At 48.5% G+C, this 25622-nt stretch overlaps 1 protein-coding gene across 1 annotated transcript in view; it reads left to right on the plus strand.

The window, feature by feature from the left end:
- Positions 1-2640: 2640 nt before the first annotated feature.
- LOC129716284 (dehydrogenase/reductase SDR family member on chromosome X-like) overlaps positions 2641-25622 on the plus strand; it is a gene marked incomplete at its 5' end in the record, with an annotated part of 54244 nt that continues 31262 nt past the window's right edge. Inside the window, one exon of the mRNA XM_055666156.1 lies at positions 2641-2848. Coding sequence (XP_055522131.1) covers positions 2641-2848 — 208 coding nt within the window. The remainder of the gene's footprint in view (positions 2849-25622) is intronic.

Here is a 25622-nt window from a genome sequence, read left to right on the forward strand (position 1 = left end):
ACTTATTCAACTTTTCTCTGTAACTTAGTTGCTTAGTCTGTAACTTAGTCACCTATCCTTTCCCTCCAGAGATGCTGTCTGACTCACTGTGTTCATCCTGCACTTTGTGTCTATTTTTGGTATAAGCCAGTATCCACAGTGGTTTGTTTCTACACTTCATGCTGCCTCGGCAAGGCCACCGGCATAATTAAAGACCAGGTCACTCCCTCTTCCCCACTCTCCCATCAGGCAAGAATTTGAAAACGCACACCTCTAGATCCAGGGACAGTTTCTTCCCAGTTGTTCGAAGGGCAACTGAACCATCCCAACACCAACTAGAGAGCGGTCCTGATGTACCATCTTCCCCATTGGGGAATCTCGGACTACCTTGAATCAGACTTAGAATCTTGTAGTCATACAGTGTGGAAACATGCCTTTCGGCCCAACTTCCCCATGCTGACCAACATGCTCCATCCACACTAGTCCCACCTACCTGCTTTTGGCCCATATCCCTCTAAACCTACCCTATCCATGTCTAAATGTTTCTTCAATATTGAGATAGACCCTGCCTCAACTGACTTGTCCGTCAGCTTGTTCCATTTACCCACCACCCTTTGCATAGAAAAGTAACCCCTCAGATTCCCATTAAATAGAAACATAGAAACATAGAAAGATAGAAATTAGGTGCAGGAGTAGGCCATTCGGCCCTTCGAGCCTGCACCGCCATTCAATATGATCATGGCTGATCATCCAACTCAGTATCCTGTACCTGCCTTCTCTCCATACCCCCTGATCCCCTTAGCCACAAGGGCCACATCTAACTCCCTCTTAAATATAGCCAATGAACTGGCCTCAACTACCCTCTGTGGCAGAGAGTTCCAGAGATTCACCACTCTCTGTGTGAAAAAAGTTCTTCTCATCTCGGTTTTAAAGGATTTCCCCCTTATCCTTAAGCTGTGACCCCTTGTCCTGGACTTCCCTAACATCGGGAACAATCTTCCTGCATCTAGCCTGTCCAACCCCTTAAGAATTTTGTAAGTTTCTATAAGATCCCCTCTCAATCTCCTAAATCTTTCACCCCTCACCTTAAACCTATCTCCTCTGGTTCTTGATTCCTCCACTCCGGGGAAAAGCCTCTGTGTGTTTCCCTGATCAAGTCAAGTATCAAGTATATCTTTATTGTCATTTTCCTGAGTACTCACATACCCAGAGGAAACAAAAAAACGTTGCTCAACCAGTGTCCATTCAGTGTGCAGTAAAAAATAAATAGAAATAAAAATACATATATCATCATGAACAAATTAAACACTCTACTCTCTACTAAACATCAACAGGCGTTCCGATCGGCAGCGGCACGACAGTGGCTCTGCTGCAGTGTGTCCAGGTTGGTGGTTGGTGCGCGATACTTTGGCAGGGGGCAAAGTCCGTTTATCAGTCTTATAGCCTGCGGGAAGAAGCTGAGGAGCATCCTGCTGGTTTTGCAGCTAATGCTCCTGTACCTCTTCCCAGATGGCAGGATGGAGAATATGTGATGCGATGGGTGGTAGGGGTCTTTGATGATGGAGATGGCTCTGCTGATACATCTCTTCCTGTATATGTCCAGCAGGAAAGGGAGTGGAGCACCAATAATCCTGCTGGCGGTCTTCACAATCCTGTCTAGTTGGTGCCGTTCGTACGCCTTGCAGCTCCCGAACCAGGAAGTGATGCCGTAGGTTAATGTGCTCTCGATTGTCCCCCTATAAAAAGTTCGTAGGTGTGTAGTGGGGAGACCTGCTTTCCGTAGTCTTCGGAGAGGGTGTAGTCGCTGCTGGGCTCTCTTGACCAGTGCTGTGGTGTTGGTCGTGGACGTCAGGTCATCTGACAGATGGAGTCCTAGGAACTTCACGCTGCTGACCCTTTCCACATCAGCTCCGTCGATGTGCAGAGGTGTATGGTGTTGTTTTCCCGCCCTCCTGAAGTCAACAACCATCTCCTTAGTTTTTCCCACGTTGAGAATGAGGTTGTGGGATTTGCACCAACCTGTGAGCAGCTCCACCTCCATCCTGTACGCCGACTCATCATTGTCAGATCTATTCCTCTCGTGATTCTGTACACCTCTATAAGATATCCCCTCATCCGCTTTACTGCCCTAAAGTTATACCCTGTATCCTGTATCTCTAGACTGTGGACGGCTAGATTGTAATCATGTATAGTCTTTCCACTGACTGGTTAGCATGCAACAAAAAATGTTTATCACTATACCTCGGTACGCCTGAACAGTAAACAAAAAACAAGACTCGAAAAATGTGTAGGAAGGAACTGCAGATGCTAGTTTAAACCGAAGATAGACACAGAAAGTTGGAGTAACTCATCGGGTCATACAGGATCTCTGGAGAAAAGGAATAGGCGGCATTTTTGGGTCGAGACCATTCTTAAGACTGAATACCTGGGGTAGTGATGTATTCAAGAGAGAGTTAGATATAGCTCTTCGGGCTAACGGAATCAAGGGGTATGGGGAGAAAGCAGGAACAGGGTACTGATTCTGGATGATCAGCCATGATCATATCAAATGGTGGTGCTGGCTCGAAGGGCCGAATGGCCTACTCTTGCACCTATTTTCTATGTTTCTCTGTTGTGTGTTAAATGTGCCAGAACTTAACTCTCTTGCATTTTCCACCACAGCGGCAGTGATGCTGGTTCCCCAGAGGTACACAGAGGACGGGTTTGAAGAGCACTTTGCTGTCAACTATTTAGGACACTTCCTGCTGACCCATCTTCTCCTGGACCCACTGAGGAGGACAGGGAACAGAGATCACAATAGTCGCATTGTCATTCTCTCCTCAGCCACGCATTACATCGGAGAGATCAACCTGTCCGACTTGCAAAGCAGGTATGAATATACACCCCAGGTGCATGCAACACCAAGATAGCCTCTTGGTCCCGCAGCCTCTTGATCCATGCAGCTCCCTGCAGTCCTTCTGCAGTTGTGCAGGGCCCTAGTCAGCCCACACCTGGAGTATTCTGTGCAGTTTTGAGGAAGGACATTCTTGCTATTGCCATGATCACAAGGAATGTCCTGGCACACTTTGATTCACTCTCACTGCTGGGTTAGATGAATGAGCCAAGCACCAAGTGCCGGAGGAGCTCAGCGTGGTCAGGCAGCATCTGTGGAGGGAATGGACGGGCGATGTTTAAGGTCGGGACTTCAGAGTTTAGAAGGATGAGGGGAGATCTTACAGAAACATGTAAAATTATAAAAGGACTGGACAAGCTAGATGCAGGAATAATGTTTCCAATGTTGGGCGAGTCCAGAACCAGGGGCCACAGTCTTAGAGTAAAGGGTAGGTCATTTAAGACTGAGGTGAGAAAAAACTTTTTCACCCAGAGAGTTGTGAATTTATGGAATTCCCTGCCACAGAGGGCAGTGGAGGCCAAGTCACTGGATGGATTTAAGAGAGAGTTAGATAGAGCTCTAGGGGCTAGTGGAGTCAAGGGATATGGGGAGAAGGCAGGCACGGGTTATTGATAGGGAACGATCAGCCATGATCACAATAAATGGCGGTGCTTGCTTGAAGGGCCGAATGGCCTCCTCCTGCACCTATTTTCTATGTTTCTATTGAGGGAGTGCAGCGTAGGTTTACAAGGTTAATTCCCGGGATGGCGGGACTGTCATATGCTGAGAGAATAGAGCGGCTGGGCTTGTACACTCTGGAATTTAGAAGCATGAGAGGGGATCTTATTGAAACCTATAAGATTATTAAGGGTTTGGACACGCTAGAGGCAGGAGACATGTTCCCGATGTTGGGGGAGTCCAGAACCAGGGGCCACAGTTTAAGAATAAGGAGTAAGCCATTTAGAACGGAGATGAGGAAACACTTCACACAAAGAGTTGTGAGTCTGTGGAATTATCTGCCTCAGAGGGCAGTGGAGGCAGGTTCTCTGGAAACTTTCAAAAGAGATCTAGCTAGGGCTCTTGAAGATAGCGGAGTCAGGAGATATGTGGAGAAGGCAGGAACTGATTGTGGATGATCAGCCACGATCACATTGAATGGCGGTGCTGGCTTGAAGGTTCATATGGCCTACTCCTGCACCTATTGTCTATTGGTACACCTTTTTTTTAAACACTGAGATACCTTCACAAACTTGAATTACAGCGAAACCTGTGCCTTTTCCCCAGAGATGTTGAGTTACTCCACATTTTCTGTCTATCATCAGCGCTCACGACCCCATTCCCAATTGCTCTTGAGAAGGTGTTGAAGAGCTGCCTTCATGAATCGTGGGCAAGCTATGTCAGTCTGACACTCCAGCAGTGCTGTCAATGCACTGTGATGCTGGTGAGGAATGATGGCACACCTCCAGATTCGGGGACGGTTTCTTCCCAGCTGTTATCAGGCAACTGAACCATCCTACCACAACCAGAGAGCAGTGCTGAACTACTATCTACCTCATTGGTGACCCTGGCACTATCCTTGATCGGACTTTGTTCCCTTATCATGTACCTCTACACTGTAAATGGCTCGATTGTAATCCTGTACTGTCTTTCCGCTTTTCGGTGATGAGCGTTTGACAGCACTGGGCCTCATCTCGCTGGAGTTTAGAAGGTTGAGGGGGGAACTCATGGAAACTTACAGAATAATGAAAGGCACAGATTTTAGACACAAGTGCTGGAGAAACTCAGCGGGGTGCAGCAGCATCTATGGAGCGAAGGAAATAGGCAACGTTTCGGGCCGAAACCCTTCTCCAGCACTTTTGTCTACCTTCGATTTTCCAGCATCTGCAGTTCCTTCTTAAACAAAAGGCATAGATAGAGTTGATGTGGAGAGGATGTTTCCACTGGTGGGAGAGTCCAGGACCAAGAGGTCACTGCCTCAGAATTAAAGGGGCGCTCTTTCAGAAAGGAGGTGAGGAGGAACTTATTTAATTAGAGGGTAGTTAATCTGTGGAACTACAGAGAAATGGCATATTGTCCTTTGTGTGTAAGATAGTGTTAAGTGTGTGTGGGATCGCTGGTCTGCGCAGACTCTGTGGGCCGAAGGGCCTGTTGCCGCAATGTATCTCTCAACTAAACTAAACTAAACTAAACTAAACTAAACTAAACAATGCATCTGTCCATCTTTGGAATCTGTGGAACTCATTGCCACAGAGGGCTGTGGAGGCCAAGTCAGTGGATATTTTTAAGGCAGAGATAGACAAATTCTTGATCAGAACGGGTGTCAAGGGCTATGGGGAGAAGGCAGGAAAATGTGATCAGGGTGCAGAGATCAGAGATAGGTAGTTGAGGCCAGTTCATTGGCTATATTTAAGAGGGAGTTAGATGTGGCCCTTGTGGCTAAAGGGATCAGGGGGTATGGAGAGAAGGCAGGTACAGGATACTGAGTTGGATGATCAGCCATGATCATATTGAATGGCGGTGCAGGCTCGAAGGGCCGAATGGCCTACTCCTGCACCTATTTTCTTTGTTTCTATGTTTCTATCAGCCATGATTGAATGGCGGAGTGGAATCGATGGGCCGAATGGCCTAATTCTACTCCTATAACTTGTGCAATTGTGAAATTTCCAGGAGGAGAAACTCCTGATGTGGCTGCAGAAGGTTCTCATCAGTGCATTCTTTACCTGTTTGAAGTGGAACTGAACAGCTCTTAAGCTGGCTGGCAGGCGCTCAGTGAATACAAATGAGCTTCATGTTATAGGATTAATACTCATGAAACAACAGTGTGGGATTTTGTATTGATGCTGCATGCTGGATGGATTCTGCCCAGATGGACGATGACTCTGATAAGAAGAATGAGCAGCAAAAAGGGGCGTACAGACAGATAAATAGTCCCAAAGCCGTGCACCGCTTGCGTGTTTAAAGGCGATAGCCTAGCTCTGTTACATTGCATTCAGAGAGAGGTAGTGTGTGCACGTTAGCCTGAGACTCCATCTGTATTCAAGCCACAGCTGAGATAATCAAGGTGTCATTTGTCAGCTTCAGGGCACTGCAAAGGTTTGTGGAATAGCAACAGTGATCTGCCACCCGTGAATATTTACAGTGTGGCAATGCAGATATACGACAGAGAAGTGAATCTAGTTTAGTTCTTTACTTTAGAGATACAGCGTAGTAACAGGCCCTTCGATCTCCCCCCCTTCCCCCCACACTATCCTACACACACTGGGAAGAATTTACAATTTACCGAAGCCAATTAACCTACAAACCTGCACGTCTTTGGAGTGTGGGAGGAAACCGGAGCACCCGGAGAAAACCCACGCAGGTCACGGGGAGAACAATGTACTAATTCCGTACAGACAAGCACCCGTGGGTCAGGATCGTACCTGGGCCTCTGGCGCCGTAAGGCAGGAACTCCACCGCTGCGCAACCGTGCCGCCCAGTAAAATAAAAAGTGGAAAAAACTTGCTGAAGCTGGAAAAAGGCAGTAGGTCTAGAAAATCCATGACTTTGATAAGCTAACCCTTTACCTTAACTTAATTTTACCATAACGTTATTCCCTTATCGTGTATGCAATTGTAATCATGTGTTCTCCCTGGATTGTCACCTTGTCGTGGTGGAGAACCTTGTGTGGTCCTGAGATCCTGAGAGCGATGCCGTCTGGAGCTATGCTCCTGGTAGGGCCACCCATGGCGGTAAGGTCGAGGGGGAGGTCTCTGACAAAGAGCAATCCAACCAAGACCTCAACGGTGGAACAGGCGGAGGACGATGGCTGACCTTAGTGGAGCGTCACAACGGCTGGGAAGGCGGATGAAGGCTGCAGCAGAAAAGGACTTGGACTCCACGCCACTGGATCCTGACCCAGATCTGTCAAGGACCGTGGGGTGGCTGTCTGTGAACCAGTCTCCCCACGTTAAACAAAGTCACGCACAGGCGTCTTTCATATAGTGAATAGCACCCATGGTCAGCCATGACCGAAGGGGTCCTAAGAAGAAGAAAAATCATGTGTTGTTTTTCTGCTGACTGGTTAGCATACAACAACAGCTTTTCACTGTACCTCGGTACACGTGACAGTGATCAAAACTGATTTCAAATAAACCACATTATTTCTCAAAACAAATTGAGCCCGACTTCACATCGGCTCCTGATGATAGAGGATGTATTTAATGGGCGCCGAGTTAAAATTGAGCATCTACTTCATTCATCTTTCATGCATTGATTTCCCTCACATCTGAATTTGCTGCTCAGACCATAGCAAATGGTAAGTAGCAGGAGACATCCATTAAATTACTTTTGATTATAATTTAAAAGTTGAATGGCTTGCTTTAATTTGCCTCTTAGAAAGCTTTGCTATGTGCTTGGAATTCAGATAGCTTGTTGATCCCAAAAGCGGAATGTTGTTCAGATTTAGGTCCAGACCTTGAAATCTCTTGTCTATGCTGTCCCGGGTAACACATGCTTTAAAGACAGTCAGATTTATTGGCAGGCGCGGTGGCGCAGCGGTAGAGTTGCTGCCTTACAGTGCTTGCAGCGCCTGAGACCCGGGTTCGATCCCGACGACGGGTGCTGTCTGTACGGAGTTTGTACGTTCTCCCCATGACCTGCGTGCGTTTTCTCCGGGATCTCCGGTTTCCTCCCACACTCCAAAGACGTCCAGGTTTGTAGGTTAATTGGCTTGGTATATTTAAAAAATGTAAATTGTCCCCAGTGTGTGTAGGATATGGTTAGTGTGCGGGGATCGCTGGTTGCCGGGGATTCGGTGGGCCGAGGGCCTGTTTCCGCGCTGTATTTCTAAACTAAACTGAACAAAAAATTACTGTGCCACCTTTCCAAAATTTGAGCTTGCCTGATCGTTGACCTGTGTGGGTTCTCCCCGTGATGACCTGTGTGGGTTTTCTCCGGGTGCTCCGGTTTCCTCCCACACTCCAAAGACGTGCAGGTTTGTAGGTTAATTGGCTCGGTGTAATTGTAAATTGTTGCTAGTGTGTGTAGGATAGAGTTTGTGTGCGGCGATAGCCAGTCAGCGTGGACTCGGCGGGCCGAAGGGCCTGTTTCCGCGCTGTATCTCTGAACTAAACTAAAACTAAACTAAAACTAAACTAACATCGGTGTTTCCCCCCAGAACAAAACTTGGTTCTGCGTGAATCTTGATCACTTGTTACCTGACATGAACTGACCCATCGAGGAAGGAACCTTTGTCCTTTGTATCTTTATTTAGGCCTGGACTCATCTTCACAGGCTGCCAGGTTCTGAATTCAAGTGAATAAACTTCATGTGTCACTGGACAAATGCCTGCCAGCATTCCGTGTGGGAGGACATACGTTTTCACCATGGCTGCAATTTTGAATCAGAATCTGGCATAGCATCTCTTACTGGAAAATTTCAGGATTTGTCTTGCCCTGAGTGTCTCTTGACAACCATATAACCATATACACAATTACAGCACGGAAACAGGCCATCTCGGCCCTACAAGTCCGTGCCGAACAACTTTTTTTCCCTTAGTCCCACCTGCCTGCACTCATACCATAACCCTCCATTCCCTTCTCATCCATATGCCTATCCAATTTATTTTTAAATGATACCAATGAACCTGCCTCCACCACTTCCACTGGGAGCTCATTCCACACAGCTACCACTCTCTGAGTAAAGAAGTTCCCCCTCATGTTACCCCTAAACTTCTGTCCCTTAATTCTGAAGTCATGTCCTCTTGTTTGAATCTTCCCTATTCTCAAAGGGAAAAGCCTGTCCACATCAACTCTGTCTATCCCTCTCATCATTTTAAAGACCTCTATCAAGTCCCCCCTTAACCTTCTGCGCTCCAGAGAATAAAGACCTAACTTATTCAGGGTGGACCTAACGTTCGTGCATTGAATCGAACGGTTGAATTGATGGGCCGAATGGCCTAATTCTGCTCTTAACAACTTATGAACTTAAGAAAACAGCAGTCGTGATGAGCAATGTGTACCAAATGACATCATGATCCATGCACTGTGCATAACGTATAATTCTGATTTAGTTTAGAGATACAGCGCGGAAACATGCCCTGCGGCCCACCAAGTCCGCGCCCACCGGTGATACCCGCACGTTAACACTGTCCTACACACGCTAGGGACAATTTTACATTCATACCAAGCCAATTAAGCTACAAATCTGTACGTCTTTGGAGTGTGGGAGGAAGCCGGATATCTAGGAATAAACCCACGCAGGTCACGGTGAGAAGGTACAAACTCTACACAAACAGCACCCGTAGTGGGGATCAAACCCGGGTCTCTGTCGCTGGAAGACAGTAACTCTACCGCTACGCCACCTGTGCAGCCTACAACTATTGTGGACGTTGGCTAAATGTGGGCCAAATTCCTCAGCAATGTGACATCTGGTGCTATTTATGCCACAGTGGGCGCCATTTTGAAATTATTTTGGTACTTGTGTCATCCAAAAAATTCAGCTGAATTTTTGAAGAATGAGAGTATATGTCATCCTTCAGCAGTCCAACAGCAAATTGATCAGACACAGACTTCTCGAACAAGAGCAAGAAGGTAAATTCCCTTCTGTTTGCCTGTGAGGTTCTGGCTCAAAACAAAGTGCATGTGCACAGCTGTGCAACATCTTACTGGCCAGAAATTCCCTGGAGCAGTCATAGATATTCCAACTAAATGATATTTTGATTTAAAAGATCCTGTCGACTCGTCAGAGAAGGCAGGATGAGGATGTAGTGGACGTTGGTGTGAGGTTTAGAGATACAGCATGGAAACAGGCCCTTTGGCAACTGAGTCCACACCGACCAACACTAGGTCTACCCTACACATTGGGGGGCATAGAAACATAGAAAATAGGTGCAGGAGTAGACCATTCGGCCCTTCGAGCCTGCACCGCCATTCAATATGATCATGGCTGATCATCCAACTCAGTATCCTGTACCTGCCTTCTCTCCATACCCCCTGATCCCTTTAGCCACAAGGGATCTAACTCCCTTTTAAATATAGCCAATGAACTGGCCTCAACTACCTTCTGTGGCAGAGAATTCCAGAGATTCACCACTTCCTGTGTGAAAAAATGTTTTTCTCATCTCAGTCCTAAAAGATTTCCCCTTTATCCTTAAACTGTGACACCTTGTTGAGGACTTCCCCAACATCGGGAACAATCTTCCTGCATCTAGCCTGTCAAACCCCTTAAGAATTTTGTACGTTTCTATAAGATCCCCCCTCAATCTTCTAAATTCTAGCGAGTACAAGCCGAGTCTATCCAGTCTTTCTTCATATGAAAGTCCTGACATCCCAGGAATCAGTCTGGTGAACCTTCTCTGTACTCCCTCTATGGCAAGAATGTCTTTTCTCAGATTAGGAGACCAAAACTGTACGCAATACTCCAGGTGTGGTCCCACCAAGACCCTGTACAACTGCAGTAGAACCTCCCTGCTCCTATACTCAAATCCTTTTGTTATGAATTCTAACATACCATTCGCTTTCTTCACTGCCTGCTGCACCTGCATGCCTACTTTTAATGACACCCAGGTCTCGTTGCATCTCCCCTTTTCCCAATCGGCCACCATTTACAGAAGCCAATTAACCTACAAACCTGTACATCTTTGGAGCATGAGAGGAAACCAGATCACCCGGACAAAACTCGCATGGGAGAGCATGCAAACTCCACACAGACAATGCCCAGAGTCGGGATTGAACCCGAGACAGGATTCAACTGTGGAGTTGTGAAGCAGCAACTCTACTGCTGCACCACAGTACAACCCTATAAGTTAGGACAGTTGGAACCCATCAGATTCTTTTCCCCTTCACCTATGTCCTCTGCTCCTCGATTCACCTACTCTGGGCAAGAGACTCTGTGCGTCTACCCAAGCTATTATTCTCCTGGTTTTATACACCTCTGTAAGATCACCCCTCATCCTCCTGCGCTCCAAGGAATAGAGTCCCAGCCTACTCAACCTCTCGCTGTAACTCAGACCTTCGAGTCCTGGCAACATCCTCGTAAATCTTCTCTGTACTCTTTCCACCTTAACAATATCTTTCCTATAGCATAGAGCCCACAGCTGAACACAATACGTCTTATACAACCGCAACATGATCTCCCAACGTGTACAGTTTATTTTCTCCCATTGAAACTAATATGTGGCACGTCAAATAATGCATCAAATAGTGGTGTGGTTATCCTGATAACTATTATCTCCCAGGATTAATATAAGTTGTAAAAACCCACAACACAAAAAAGGTTATCCTCTTAATCCCATTTCTAGCTTTTAGTCTGTAACAATGTAGTTGTGAGTGTGTTGAGAGTTTCTCTTTAAACCAGTGAATACCTGAGGTGAGACCAAGCGCAGGCTTGGCGATCGTTTCGCCGAACACCTCCGCTCGGTCCGCATTAACCAACCTGACCTCCCAGTGGCTCGGCACTTCAACTCCCCCTCCCATTACGAATCCGACCTCTCTGTCCTGGGCCTCCTCCATGGCCAGAGTGAGCACCACCAGAAATTGGAAGAACAGCACCTCATATTCCGCTTGGGCAGTCTGCACCCTAGTGGCATGAACATTGAATTCGCCAATTTCCGGTAGCCCTTGCTGTCTCCTCCCCTTCTCAGCTCTCCCTCAGCCCTCGGGCTCCTCCTCTTCTTTCTCCTTTCTTCTCCCCACCCCCCCACCCTCAATCAGTCTGAAGAGGGGTCTCAACCCGAAACGTCACCTACTCCCTTCGCTCCATAGATGCTGCTGCACCCGCTGAGTTTCTCCAGCACTTTTGTCAACCTTCGATTTTCCAGCATCTGCAGTTCCTTAAATACCAGAGGTCATCATCCTGTGGGTGACGATAGAGACAAAATGCTGGAGTAACTCATTGGGTCAGGCAGCATCTTTGGTGAAAAGGAGTAGGTGACGTTTCGGGTTGAGACCCCTCCTCAGACCTCTGGGGAAAAGGAATATGTGACATTTCGGGTCGCGATGCTTCTTCAGACCCTCATTCCTACACCTTCGGCGAAAATAAGTTCTATTTATCTTCCCTCTAATCCTTCTATCAATAACTGCAAAGTCACAACACCTGACTATTTGCGTCAGCATTATCGGACATAGGTTCTTTGTGTCCATTCTGTTTAACTCACTCATTAATTAATACATCACAAGGGGCTATCCCAACATTTGAGAAACATTTAGACAGGCACATGGATAGGACAGGTTTAGCGGGATATGGGACAAACGCAGGCAGGTGGGACTGGTGTAGATGAGATACGCTGGTCAGTGTGGGCAAGTTGGGCCGAAGGGCCTGTTTCCACGCCGCATGACTCATTGAAAACTTCATTCAGTTTCCCATTTCTAAAGAAGACAAACACAGCCTTTCCTCATTACTGATATTCCCCCGACATTCACATTCCTCATTATCTCTTCAGTAGCGCCTGTAGTCCTGTACATCCTGTCATGTGTCGAATTTAACTGCTCGTCAGAGAGTAGCAAATCAAAGATTACTGGAGAATGTCGATGATCTTGGACCCTGATTTGCAGGATAAATCTTTGATTAATAGCCTGCAACGGAACTGAAAGAAATCACTGATTAAATAAATGCTGTCCTACTTAATACAAATTATCTCCTTAATGATCCCATGTACACCAGCTAGAATTAAGGAGAATCGCTGAGCAATTGAGCTCCATACAATGAACAGTGACAGCCCAATGCCACAGCGGTAGAGTTGCTGCCTTCCTGCTCCAGAGACCCAGGTTCGATCCTGACTATGGGTGGTGGCTATATGGAGTTTGTACCTTTTTGCCTGTGACCACGTGGGTTTTCGCCGGGTGCTCTGGTTTTCTCCCACACTCCAAAGTCGTACTAGTTTGTAGGTTAATTATTTTTGGTTGAATGTAAATTTTCTCTAGTGTGTAGGATAACGCTAGTGTACAGGGTGATCGCCTGTCGGTACCGACTCGGTGGCTCGAAGGTCCCGTTTTCATGTTGCATCTCTAAAGTCCAAAGTCTAAAAATATTAACAGTTGTTTGACTAATAATAATAATAATAATAAAAAAAATAATAATAATAATAATAATATATTTTATTGTCATTGCACATCAGTGCAACGAGATTTAGTATGCAGCTTCCAACCGATGTCAAAAAAATAAAATAAATAAATAAACTGTGCGACGTGACCATCTGAGGGAGACAGTCCAGGGGGGGTGGGGGGCACTCAGCAGGGCCGGTTCAGAGCCGCTATAGCTCTGGGAATGAAGCTGTTCCTGAGTCTGGAGGTTCGGGCGTAGAAGGCCTTGTAACGTCTGCCGGAGGGAAGTAGTTCGAACAGTCCATTACAAGGGTGTGAGGAGTCTTTATGGATGCTGACGGCCTTCCTGAGGCACCGTGTGTGGTAGATGCCCTCCAAGGCTGGTAGCTGTGTCCCAATAATCCTCTGCGCTCTGTGGACGACGCGCTGAAGAGCTCTCCTCTCCGCCTCCGTGCAGCTGAGATACCACACAGAGATGCCATACGTTAATATGCTCTCTGTGGTGCAGTGGTAGAAGGTTGTCAGCAGCTGTTGGGGCAGACCAGTCTTTTTTAATGTCCTCAGGAAGAACAGTCGTTGCTGTGCCTTCTTGACCAGCGCAGCGGTGTTGGTGGACCATGTGAGGTCCTCTGAAATGTGAGTGCCCAGAAACTTAAAGCTGGGCACTCTCTCCACACTGTCCCCGTAGATGGAGATTGGGGCGTATTCTCCATTATGTGACCTGAAGTCAATAATCAGCTCCTTGGTCTTGGAGGTGTTTAGTGACAAGTTGTTACGTGCGCACCAGTCCGCCAGGCTCTGCACCTCCGCTCTGTAATTTGTTTCATCACCGATGGAAACCGTCACACACAAAGGTTAATGGATTGACTTTTCCTTTCAATACAACAGTTGTCAAATTGGCCAATTCAGTCAACTCATCAGTGGTCACTCGAAACGAGTATGACTGTCCTCTCATGGAGGACACAAGTGCGGGACTTTGTTTAATGTGGTGGGCGGCGCGGCTCTGGCCAGCAGCGGCCTCTGCAGTCTGTCCGCGTTTTATTATTTTTCTGTCTGTGTTTTAATGTAGTTTTTGTATTTTTTGTTGGGGTGTGTGTGTGGGGGGGTGGGGTGTGGGGGTGGGGGGGTAACTTTTTAAATCTCTCCCTGCACGGGAGACCCGACCTTTTCTCATCGGGTTTCCGTTGTCGTTGGGGCAGCAACGAGGAGCGGCCTCCAACAGGAAGAAGCCGGGGACTCTGGTGCTACAACTCACCGTCGCCGTCGCGGGGCTGGCCGAGTCCGGAACGGGTGGAGCGGTGGAGGAGCGCTGCTGCTGCTGCTGCTGCTGCTGCGGCCCGACCGGAGAGTCGGAGGCTCCAACGACAGGTCTGTGGACGGCGGCACCGGGAGCCCGCGGCTCCCTGGAGGGAGACCGCTTTTCAGGGCTCTCGCAACGGCGACTTCCCCCGCCCGAGTTGCGGGGTCGAAGAGCTCCTGGAGCGGGGCCTACATCACTGCCCCGCGCGGCTTGGAATGGCCGCGGGACTCTGCGAGCGCACGCCGGGGGCTCTAACACCAAGACCCGGTGTGCGACCTCGCACCACCCGGCGTGGCTTTAATGGCCGCGGGACAATTGCCATCGCCAGCCGGGGGCTTTGACTTTGACTCTGACATCGGGGGGGGGGGGGGGGGAGAGTGCAGTGGAGAAATAAGTTTATTTGGCCTTCCATCACAGCAATGTGATGGATGTTTATGTAAATTATGTTGTGTCTTGGGTCTATGTGTTTGTATGTATGGCTGCAGAAACGGCATTTCGTTTGGACCTCAAGGGGTCCAAATGACAATAAATGTATCTTATCTTATCTTATCTTATCTTATCTTATCTTATCTTAATGTGGTGAGACTGGTGCACAGACAGCCACCACACGGTCCTTGACAGATCTGGGTCAGGATCCATTGGCATGGAGTCCAAGACGACCGGAGACCCTTTTCTGCTGCAGCCTTCATCCGCCTTCCCAGCCGTTGTGACGCTCCACTAAGGTCAGCCATCGTCCTCCGCCTGTTCCACCGTTGAGGTCTTGGTTGGATTGCTCTTTGTCAGAGACCTCCCCCTCGACCTTACCGCCATGGGTGGCCCTACCAGGAGCGTAGCTCCAGACCGCATCACTCTCAGGATCTCAGGTCCATACAAGCTTCTCCACCGCGACAAGGTGACAATCCACGGAGTCCTCAAATGGTGCCAATCTACTGATACTGAGAAAATATTCACTAATCCATGTCCACCAGAGATGCTGCTTGACCCACTGAGTTACTGCAGCACTTTGTGGTCTATAGGACCATAAGACATAGGACTTTAGGGTGGCACGGTGACGCAGTGGTAGAGTTGCTGCCTTACAGCGCCCGAGACCCGGGTTCGATACTGATTACGGGTGCTTTCTGTATGGAGTTTGTACGTTTCCCCCTGTGACCTGCGTGGGTTTTCCCCGGGATCTCCTTTTCCTCCCGCACTCCAAAGATGTACAGGTTTGTAGGTTAATTGGCTTGGTATAATTGTAAATAGTCCCTAGCGTGTGTAGAATAGTGTTAAAGTGCTGGGATCACTGGTTGGCGTGGACTTGGTGTGCCGAAGGGCCTGTTTCTGTGCTGTATCTTTAAACTAAATAGGATCAGAATTAGGCCATTCAGCCCTTCGAGTCTTCTCCATCATTCGATGATCTATTTTTCCCTCAAAACTCCATTTTCCTGCCTTCTCCCCATAACTTTTGACATCCTTACGATTCAAGAACCTGTCAATCATCACTGTAAAATACCCAATGTCTTGGCCACCGCAGCCATCTGTGGCAATGCATACCATAGATTCGCCACCCTCTGGCTAAACAAATTACTCCTCAACTCCATTAAAGGTATGTCCTATTGTTCTGAGGCTGCTTGCTCTCTGTGTCTAGACTCCCCTGTTACTGGAAATGTTACGCGAGATCCCATGAATGAATGAATTAATACTGTATTGTCACATGTGAGGTCATAGTGAAATTCGTTGCTTGCACACACAAGGTATGCAAATAGTTGCTACGTAAAGGGTGCTTACGAAGTGAAGCCCACGATGCCAGTTCACCCAAGAGCTCTCCCCAGTTTAAAAAAAAAAATCAAACCCATGGTAAGTAAGTAGCGGGTACTTAGGACCTCCTGGATGTCCCGTAGCGGCTTGTAATGCTAACGGCAGGTACTCGGGATACGCGGTAACTCGTGAAGTTTTTTCAACACTGTGAAAATTGTCCAAGAGTTTCCCGAGTACTTGCCATTATTACCGTGTTTCCCGAGTACCTGCCGTTAGCATTACAAGCCGCTATGGGACATCCAGGAGGTCCTACGTACCCGCTACGGACATTCTAAGTACTTACCACGTGTTTGATTTTTTTTTCTCAGGAGAGCTCTTGGGTGAACTCGCATCGTGGGACAGGGGCTTTACAAGATATCCGCCCCAGGTCCTCCTTGTTCTTCCTCATCTCTGTTCTAAATGGCTAACCCATTACAGGTGCACAACCGTTTATCCGGTGTTCCGGAAACCGAAAAACTCCGAAAACCGGCCATTTTTTCCAGGATGTCGTCTGCACACCAAAGCTCGCGTTTGGTGCCAAACTTGACCCGAAACGACCCACGGTCAACCCAGGTCTGTACTACTGTAGCGGCTGCCTCCTCCCCGGAGACCGGGGAGACACTTAAACATCTGTAAATCATTGCTTAAATGTTAGTCAGTTAGTTTGGAGGGCTTTTATGTGAAGGGGGGGTTGAAGGGGTAAACTTTAATTCTTAGTCCCCTACCTGGTCGGAGAGGCGGGGAGCGGTCAATGCCTTACCGGGTCGCCGTGCAGTAAGCTCCGCAGCGCTGTGGCCGCCAACTCCCAGCTGGGGCTGTGGTCGTCCGGCCGCGGGCGGCGCCGGTTGTAGCTCCGACCCCGGCAACTCTACCCCTGGCTGCGAGGCGCTCCAAATCCAGCGCCGCCTGCAGCCCCAGCTCCGCAAATGTTGGGAGTCGGCGGCGTCGCAGCGCTGGGATACCAGCGGGGAGCGGGCAATGCCTTACCGGGTCGCTGTGCGGTAAGCTCCAGGGCGCTGAGGCCGCCTTCTCCCAACATTCGCGGAGCTGGGACTGCGGGCATCCGACCGCGGGCGGCGCTGGATTTGGAGCGCCTCGCAGCCAGGGATCGAGTTGCGGGGGTCGGAGCTACAACCGGCGCCGCCCGTGGCCGGACAGAGCCCCCAGCTCCGCGATGTTGGGAGTCGCCGACCAGGTAGGGGACTAAGAATTAAAGTTTCCCCCTTCACCCACCCATCCACCCCACCACCACCACATAAAATCCCTCCAAACTAACTGACTAACATTTATGCAATGATTTACAATGATTCCCCGGTCTCCGGGGAGGAGGCAGCAGCTCCAGACTTTTCAAGCCGCTCGCACTACCTACCTAATCTACGCTAAAAATCTTCCATTCGGAAATCTGAAAATGTCCGAAATCCGACAAGTGTCTGGTCCCAAGGCTTTCGGATAAAAGGTTGTGCACCTGTATTCTTAAACTGTGGCCCCTGGTTCTGGATTCCCCCAACATCGGGACCATGTTTCCTGCCTCTAACGTGTCCAATCCCTTAATAATCTTATATGTTTCAATAAGATACCCTCTCATCCTTCTAAAGTGTGTACATGCCCAGTCGCTCCATTCTTTCAACATATGATAGTCCCGCCATCTCAGGAATTAACCTTGTGAACGTATGCCCCGCTCCCTCAATAGCAACCAGTGGGTTTTTGAATGACAATCGGATAAAATAGACGGCAATATATTGACAACAATGTAGTGGTGCTTCAATGAGGGTAAACACTAACAGGCCTGTCCCACTTAGGCGACTCTTTCCGTGACTGGCAGGGTTTAGTTGTTATGGAATTCACCTATGACCCTTGGCGACAACCTACGACAACAAAAATAGCCGCCACTGCCGCCGAATTTCACCATGTCGAAAATGTTTGCGACAGTCACCCAAAAAATCGTCTAAGTGGGACAGGCACATACCGTTTGCCTCAATAGACAACGCTGCTATTTAAAGGGCCTGTCCCACTTACGCGACCTTGGCTCGCAAATTACGCGACCGCGTGTCGTTGCGCGATGACGTCTCCGCCCGACGCCGTGCGACGTCCAAATTGAATCGGCCCGCCTCCTGCCCAGCTGATTGGTAAGCACGACGCAAATGATGTCACACCCGAACTTAGCGCATACTTAGCGCGAACTTCACGTGAACTCCGCTTCCGTTTGGTCGCGCCAAACGCACGCAATCGCATGCAAGTGGGACAGGCCCTTAAGTCCTTCAAGTGGAGGACTAGCTTCTTAAGCAGCTCGTCTTCTCAGAGTGGGTTGTGATGTGGATGATACTTCATTGTCACATGTACCTAGGTACAATGAGATTCTTTGTTTGGCAACACCACAGTATTAGGTAAGCACAATCATAGATACGTATAAAAGGGCAACGATTTGTGGTGCAATAGTAGACTTCTCCTGCACCGTACACAAAGAGTCGCCACGTGCCTGTGGATATTTTGAAGGCAGAGATAGATAGATTCTTGATTAAGTACGTGTGTCAGAGGGTTATGGGGAGAAAGCAGGAGAATGGGGTTAGGAGGGTGCAATAGATCAGCCATGATTGATGGCGGAGTAGACTTGATGGGCCGAATGGCCTATTTCTTCACATATCAATACAATACAATTTTATTTATTTGTCATTTGAACCCCATTGAGGTTCAAATGAAATGTTGTTTCTGCAGTCATACACACAAGAAAGACCCAAGACACAACACAATTTACACAGACATCCATCACAGCGCATCTCCTCCTCGCTGTGATGGAAGGCAAAGACTTATCTCTCCCCTGCACTCCCCATTCCCCCCCCCGCCCCCCGATGTCAGAGTCAAAGCCCCCGGTGGGCGATGGCAATTGTCCCGCGGCCATTAACGCCGCGCCGGGTGATGCAAGGCCACGCTCCGGGTCTTGGTGTTGGAGCCCCCGGTGGGTGCTAGCAAAGTCCCGCGGCCATTCCAAGCCGCGACGGGCGGTGATGTAAGGCCCCGCTCCAGGCACTCTTCAACCCCGCAACTCGGGCGGGTGAAGTCGCCGTTGCGGAAGCCCCGAAAAGCGGTCTCCCAGCAGGGACCCGCGGGCTCCTGGTGTCACTGTCCACCAGACCTGCGGTTGTAGCCTCCGAATCCCCGGGGTCGGGTCGCAGCAGCGCGCCACCACCGCTCCTCCCGCTCCGAACTCGGCCAGCTCCGCGATGGTGAGTAGGTCCGCAGGCTTTGCGACTGGAGCCCCAGGTCGTTCCTGCTGGAGGCCGCTCCACGGTGCTCGGCCCCAACGACAACAGAGACCCGGCAGGGAAAAGGTCGGGTTCTCCGTGCAGGGGATAGATTTTAAACGCATACCCCGTCAAAAAAAAAAAAAAGCTACATCCAAACCATTACCGTCGTCCTAGCAACACCTGTCCCCTCCCCCCACCCCCCCTCTGTCCATCAGTGGAGTCCACACCTGGAACAGCAGGGACAGTGGATGAGGTTGGATGAGGTGCAGGTGAACCTCTGCCTGTTGGGATCCTTGTACCGAGACGAGGGAGGAGGTGTGTGGACAGGTGTCGCAGTCCCTTGGCTCCGTCCAAGGATCCCAACAGTCTTTTCAGGTTAGGCAGAGGTCCACTCACACCTCCTCCAACATCCATTCCTTCTGTCCATAGATGCTGCTGCACCCGCTGAGTTACTCCGGCATTTTGTGTCTATCTTCGGTGTAAACCAGCACCTGCAGTTCCCTGGTACTCAAAAATGCTGGAGAAACTCTGCGGGTGCAGCAGCATCTATAGATGCTGCTGCACCCGCTGAGTTTCTCCAGCATTTTTGTGTACCTTCGATTTTCCAGCATCTGCAGTTCCTTCTTAAACACCTGCAGTTCCTTGCTCCACGAAACACAGTCAATGTTGAACGTGTATCAACCTCACGTTATTTTTCCTTAAACAACAATGCGCATTTGCCACCATTTTATTGCGAAAACCGTTGCAGTTAATGCGATTTGCCTGTGAAATTAAGATGCAAACTGGCCTTCGTATTTAGCGAAAAGGACAATGTCTCCAGTCAACCATTGCATCTCCTAACATTTAGCAATCACTTCCTGTATCGTATAACAAAAGTAATTGCTCATTAACGAGGTGCAATCCGCTCATTGCAAACTGCATAATGACCCTGCTTGTCTGAAATCAGCAAAGCTTTAGAAATGGGTAAGTAGAGGAAAAGCACATGTTGATGAACTGCCCAAAATAATCGACTCGGTTAATAAGCTGGCAGTGGGAGTTTGTGATTGACTACTATGTTAATGGTGAATCGTTATGGCCATTTGCCCAGTAGATAACATCTGCCGGTGATGTGCCTAGTTATGGTAAATAATAGGCTCTTCCCTAAGATAAGGGAAGGTAGGTACAAAATGCCAGAGTAAAGGGCCTGTCGCACCAGCATGCGACTCCATGCGGCGAGCGCGACCTAACGTGGTCGCTTGTGCCGTACGGCCTCGCGGGGCCGGTCCCACTTCGATCGCCGGAGCCGTATGGAGTTGTGTGGGGCTGTTCCCGACATCGCCCGGGGCTCCGAAAAACTGACACTGTCCAAAAATTCCGCGTGGCAACGGCCTGCCGGCCTGCAGCCACATTAAGGCCGTACGCAGCGTATTGATGGCGTACGCAGCGTCTCAACACCATACGTAGCGTCTTGACGCCGTACGCCTAGCGCGTGGCGTTGCGCGATGACATCACCGCCCGGCGGGCCGTTTCGTGATGACGTAACCGCCCGGCGTCCAAATTCAGTCAGCCCACCTCCTGCCCAGCTGATTGGTGAGTATTATGTCGGGACCAGTCCCGCACAACTCCAGACGGTTCCGTGGTTGGAAGTGGGACCGGCCCCGCGAGGCCGTACGCCTCAAGTGACCACGTTTGGTCACGCTAGACGCATGCAATCGCATGCTAGCGGGACAGGCCCTTAACTCAGCGGGACAGGCAGCATCTCTGGAGCGAAGGAATGGGTGATGTTTCGGGGCGAGACCCTACTTCAGTCTGAAGAAGGGTCTCATCCCGAAATGTCACCCATTCCTTCTCTCCAGAGATGCTGCCTATCGCGCTGAGTTACTCCAGCATTTTGTGTCTTATCTTCTCTCTTGTTCCATTAACTAATGGGTAAACATTGACACAAGGAACCACTGATGTTGGCTCGCAAAAAAGACTCAGAGTGTAGGAGTAACTCAACGGGTCAGGCAGCATCTCTGGAGAAAAAGAATAGGTGAAGTTTCGTGTCGAGATCCTTCCTCAGACTGAGAGTCAGGAGAGAGGAAAACTAGAGGCATGGAAAAGTACAGAACAAATGACAGCTGGCACACCGATGACTCAACAAAGGTGGAGCCCACAATGGTCCATTGGTGGTTGTGGAAGAGGTGATAATGAAGGGATGCAAACAGTGAAACTAGCAAGATGACTAAGGTGGGGGAGGGTTAGAGAATGAGGGAATGGGAGGGCTATTTGACATTAGAGAGCTTCAAAACTATTGTGTTCAGTTTTGGTCTCCTAATTTGAGGAAGGACATCCTTGTGATTGAGGGTAGTGCAGCATAGGTTCAAGAGATTGATCCCTGGGATGGCGGGACTGTCATATGAGGAAAGATTGAAAAGACTAGGCTTGTATTCACTGGAGTTTAGAAGGATGAGGGGAGGTCTTATAGAACCATATAAAATTATAAAAGGACTGGACAAGCTAGATGTCCCCAATGTTGGGCGAGTCCAGAACCAGGGGCCACAGTCTTAGAATAAAGGGGAGGTCATTTAAGACTGAGTTGAGAAAAAACTTCACCCAGAGAGTTGTGAATTTATGGAATTTCCTGCCACAGAGGGCAGTGGAGGACAAGTCACTGGATGGATTTAAGAGAGAGTTAGATAGAGCTGTAGGGGCTAGTAGAGTCAAAGAATATGGGGAGAAGGCAGGCATGGGTTATTGATAGGGGACGATCAGCCATGATCACAATGAATGGCGGTGATGACTCGTGGGGCTGAATGGCCTCCTCCTGCACCTATTTTCTATGTTTCTATGTTTCTAACCATTGTTGATCTGTAATAGTGTGTATCTCTAGCAAATCTCCTCTGTATCATAGCGATACAGTGTGATAACAGGCCCTTCAGACCAACATGCCCGCACCAGCCAACATGTCCCAGCTACACTAGTCCCACCTGCCTGCGTTTGGTCTATATCCCTCCAAACCTGCCCTATCCATGTACCTGTCTGACGGTTTCTTAAACGTTGGGATAGTCCCAGCCTCAACTGCCTTCTCTGGCAGCTCGTTCCATACACCCACCACTGTTTGCTTGGTCGATCTTAGATTAGTAATGTAGGCTTCAAAGTTTAAGCAGGTAATGGAGGTCATCTGGCTCTGCGTGATACTCTAGGAGAGTACCTAGAGTACCTCTTAGAGTACTAGGACCCCTGTCTCAGCTATGTCCAACCGAGTCCACGCCGACCAGTGATCCCCGCACACTAACATTATCCTACACACGCCGTGGACAATTCACATTCATAACAAGCCAATCAACCTACAAACCTGGGAGGAAACTGGAGATCCCGGAGAAAACCCACGCGGGTCACGGGGAGAACGTACCAACTCCGTACAGACAGCGCCCGTAGTCAGTATCGAACCCGGGCCTCTGGCGGTGTAAGGCAGCAACTCTACCGCTGCCCACAGCGTTCCAATTGCTCCTGGTTATTTTCACGAAACATCTTGCCGGTAAATGTGGAGGTAATTGCTATTCATGATGGGCCACCGTGCAAAGATTCTTCTTCTTCTTCTTCTTCTTCTTAAGCCCTTTGCTCCTCTAGGGAGCACAGGCCCTTGACAAATGTCCTCCACCTCACTCGGCTGTTGGCAGTTCTTTCGAGACCTCCCCAGTTGAGCCCACTCTCAGACTTGACACCTTTTCTCCAGCTGTTACTGGAGCGACCTCTTTTCCCTTTTCCTTGGGGGTTCCATTTCAAAGCTTGCCGGGTGATGTTTGTGGCAGATTTCCTGAGGGTGCGTCCAATCCAACTCCATTTTCTCCTTCAAATTTGTTAGTCAATGAGCTCCTGGCTTGTTCTTTTCCACAGGTCCACATTGCTTAACTTGTCTCTCCACCAGATGTTAAGTATTCTCCCAAGGCAGATGTTAATGAATGTTTGCAGCCTGTTTGCAGCAAGTGTGTTTTGTTGTTTTCCATGTATCTGATCCATACAGCATCACCGGTTTCACATTTGAGTTATAGATGTGTATTATGTTGATGATTGAGAAGTGTTTTGAGTCTCCAGATCTTCCCAAGCATATTAAACACCACCCTAGCCTTATTGACTTTGAGTTTGACTTGATTGTATTCATGTATAATATCATCTAATCTGTTTGGCTTCATTGGTGAACATTGGAATCCATTGAATTGCAACATTTATAAAGCAAATTGTGGCGCCACCTGGTGGTCAAGCCACTTACTGATCGAACCCTCGTCACCAGAACTGGAACGGTCACGTGACTGCGTTTTGGCCTGAAGAGAATGTCATCATTTAAAGGGGTGTGTCCTACAACAACAGCAGAAACTTAGCTCAAGCCCGCGAGTCAACAACCTCGTTCAACAGCAGCAACAATGACTTTATGTTAGAGTGCATCAAACTCGCACGTACACCAAACTTGTAATGTCTTCTTAAAAACAACCTTTGTACACGACTTTTGGATTCTTTACTAAATCACATTTTAGGATATAATAGTGTGGACCTAGTAACTGATGGTGCCCTGGCCTGGATGTCCACCCTTGATCTACAACTTTAGGCTGTGCACGCACGCCATACGCAAGGAGAAGGTTGCAGATACCTAGGCGACACACTTTTTAGCGCCTTGTTCCAAAGGCCACATCCAGTAACGGGTCACAAGGCAATAGATCATTCCCTGTTCGGGCGATGGCTTGTTACACTATGATCCAGCATATGACACAGTGATACAGCAGCTTTGGTGCTGACACCTCTCTAATGTTGATGCATGTCAAAGTGCTGGTGAATCTGTGAAATGTTAAGGCTGGTGTTCAGAGTGCATCGTTCATTTATCAGTAAGTTTCTGCTAATGGCACTGTTATGTATTACATCATTAGGCAGAACGAAATAGCTGTCTGATTTAAACATCCTTGTAATCTGTCTGTGCGTTGTCAACCTGAACTTGCTGTCGTTGCTTGTCTTGATGCTGCTAAAGGAGCAACACTGAGAAATCAGCGTGAGATAGAGCCATAGAAACAGGCCCGGAAACAGGCCCTACTTGCCCAAACCATGTCCCAGATACACTAGTCTCACCTGCCTGCGTTCGGTCCATATCCCTCCAAACCTGTCCCATCCATGTACATACTTGCCCAACTGTATCTTAAACATTGGGATAGTCCCAGCCTCATCTACCTCCTCTGGCAGCTTGTTCCATACACCCACCACCCTTTGTGTGAAAAAGATAACCCTTAGATACCTATTCAATCTTTTCCCCTTCACCTTAAACCTATGCCCTCTGGTCCTCGATTCCCCTACTCTGGGCAAGAGACTCTGTGCATCTACCTGATCTATTTCTCTCATGATTTTATACACCTCTATAAAATCAGCCATCATCCTCCTGCGCTTCAAGGAATAGAGTCCCAGCCTGCTCAACCTCTCCCTATAGCTCAGAACCCCTAGTCCTTGCAACATCCTCATTAAATCTTCTCTGTACTCTTACCAGCTTGGCAACATCTTTCCTTTAAGGATAAGAGGGAAGTCTTTTAGGACCGAGATGAGAAAATCATTTTTTACACAGAGAGTGGTGAATCTGTGGAATTCTCTGCCACAGAAGGTAGTTGAGGCCACAGTTCATTGGCTATATTTAAGAGGGAGTTAGATGTGGCCCTTGTGGCTAAAGGGATCAGTGGGTATGGGGAGAAGGCAGGGATGGGATACTGAGTTGGATGATCAGCCATGATCATATTGAATGGCGGTGCAGGCTCGAAGGGCCGAATGGCCCTCCTCCTGCACCCATTTTCTATGTTTCTATGACATAAGATGATGAGGACCGGGATGGCGTGACTGACATATGATGAAAGAAGACGGGTCAACTGGGCTTGTATACTCTGGAATTTCGAAGGATGAGAGGGCATCTTATAGAAACATATAAAATTGTTAAGGGATTAGACAGGCTAGATGCAGGAAACATGTTCCCGATGTTGGGTGAGTCCAGAACCAGGAGGTTACAGTTTAAGAATAAGGGATAGACTGAGATGAGGAAAAATGTTTTCACCCAGAGAGTTGTGAATCTGTGGAATTCTCTGCCATAGAAGGCAGTGCAGGCCAATTTACTGCATGTTTTCAAGAGAGTTCGATTTAGTTTTTAGGGCTAAAGGAATCAAGATATATGGGGGGAAAAGCAGGAACGGGGTACTGATTTTAGCTGGTCAGTCATGATCATATTGACAATAGACAATAGACACTAGGTGCAGGAGTAGGCCATTCGGCCCTTCGAGCCAGCACCACCATTCAATGTGATCATAGCTGATCATCCACAATCAGTACCCTGTTCCTGCCTTCTCCCCATATCCCCTGACTCTGCTATCTTTAAGAGCCCTATCTAGCTCTCTCTTGAAAGTATCCAGAAAACCTGCCTCCACTGCCCTCTGAGAATTCCACAGACTCGCAAC

The sequence above is a fragment of the Leucoraja erinacea genome, unplaced genomic scaffold, assembly GCF_028641065.1.
Source record: "Leucoraja erinacea ecotype New England unplaced genomic scaffold, Leri_hhj_1 Leri_201S, whole genome shotgun sequence".
NCBI lineage: Eukaryota > Metazoa > Chordata > Chondrichthyes > Rajiformes > Rajidae > Leucoraja > Leucoraja erinaceus.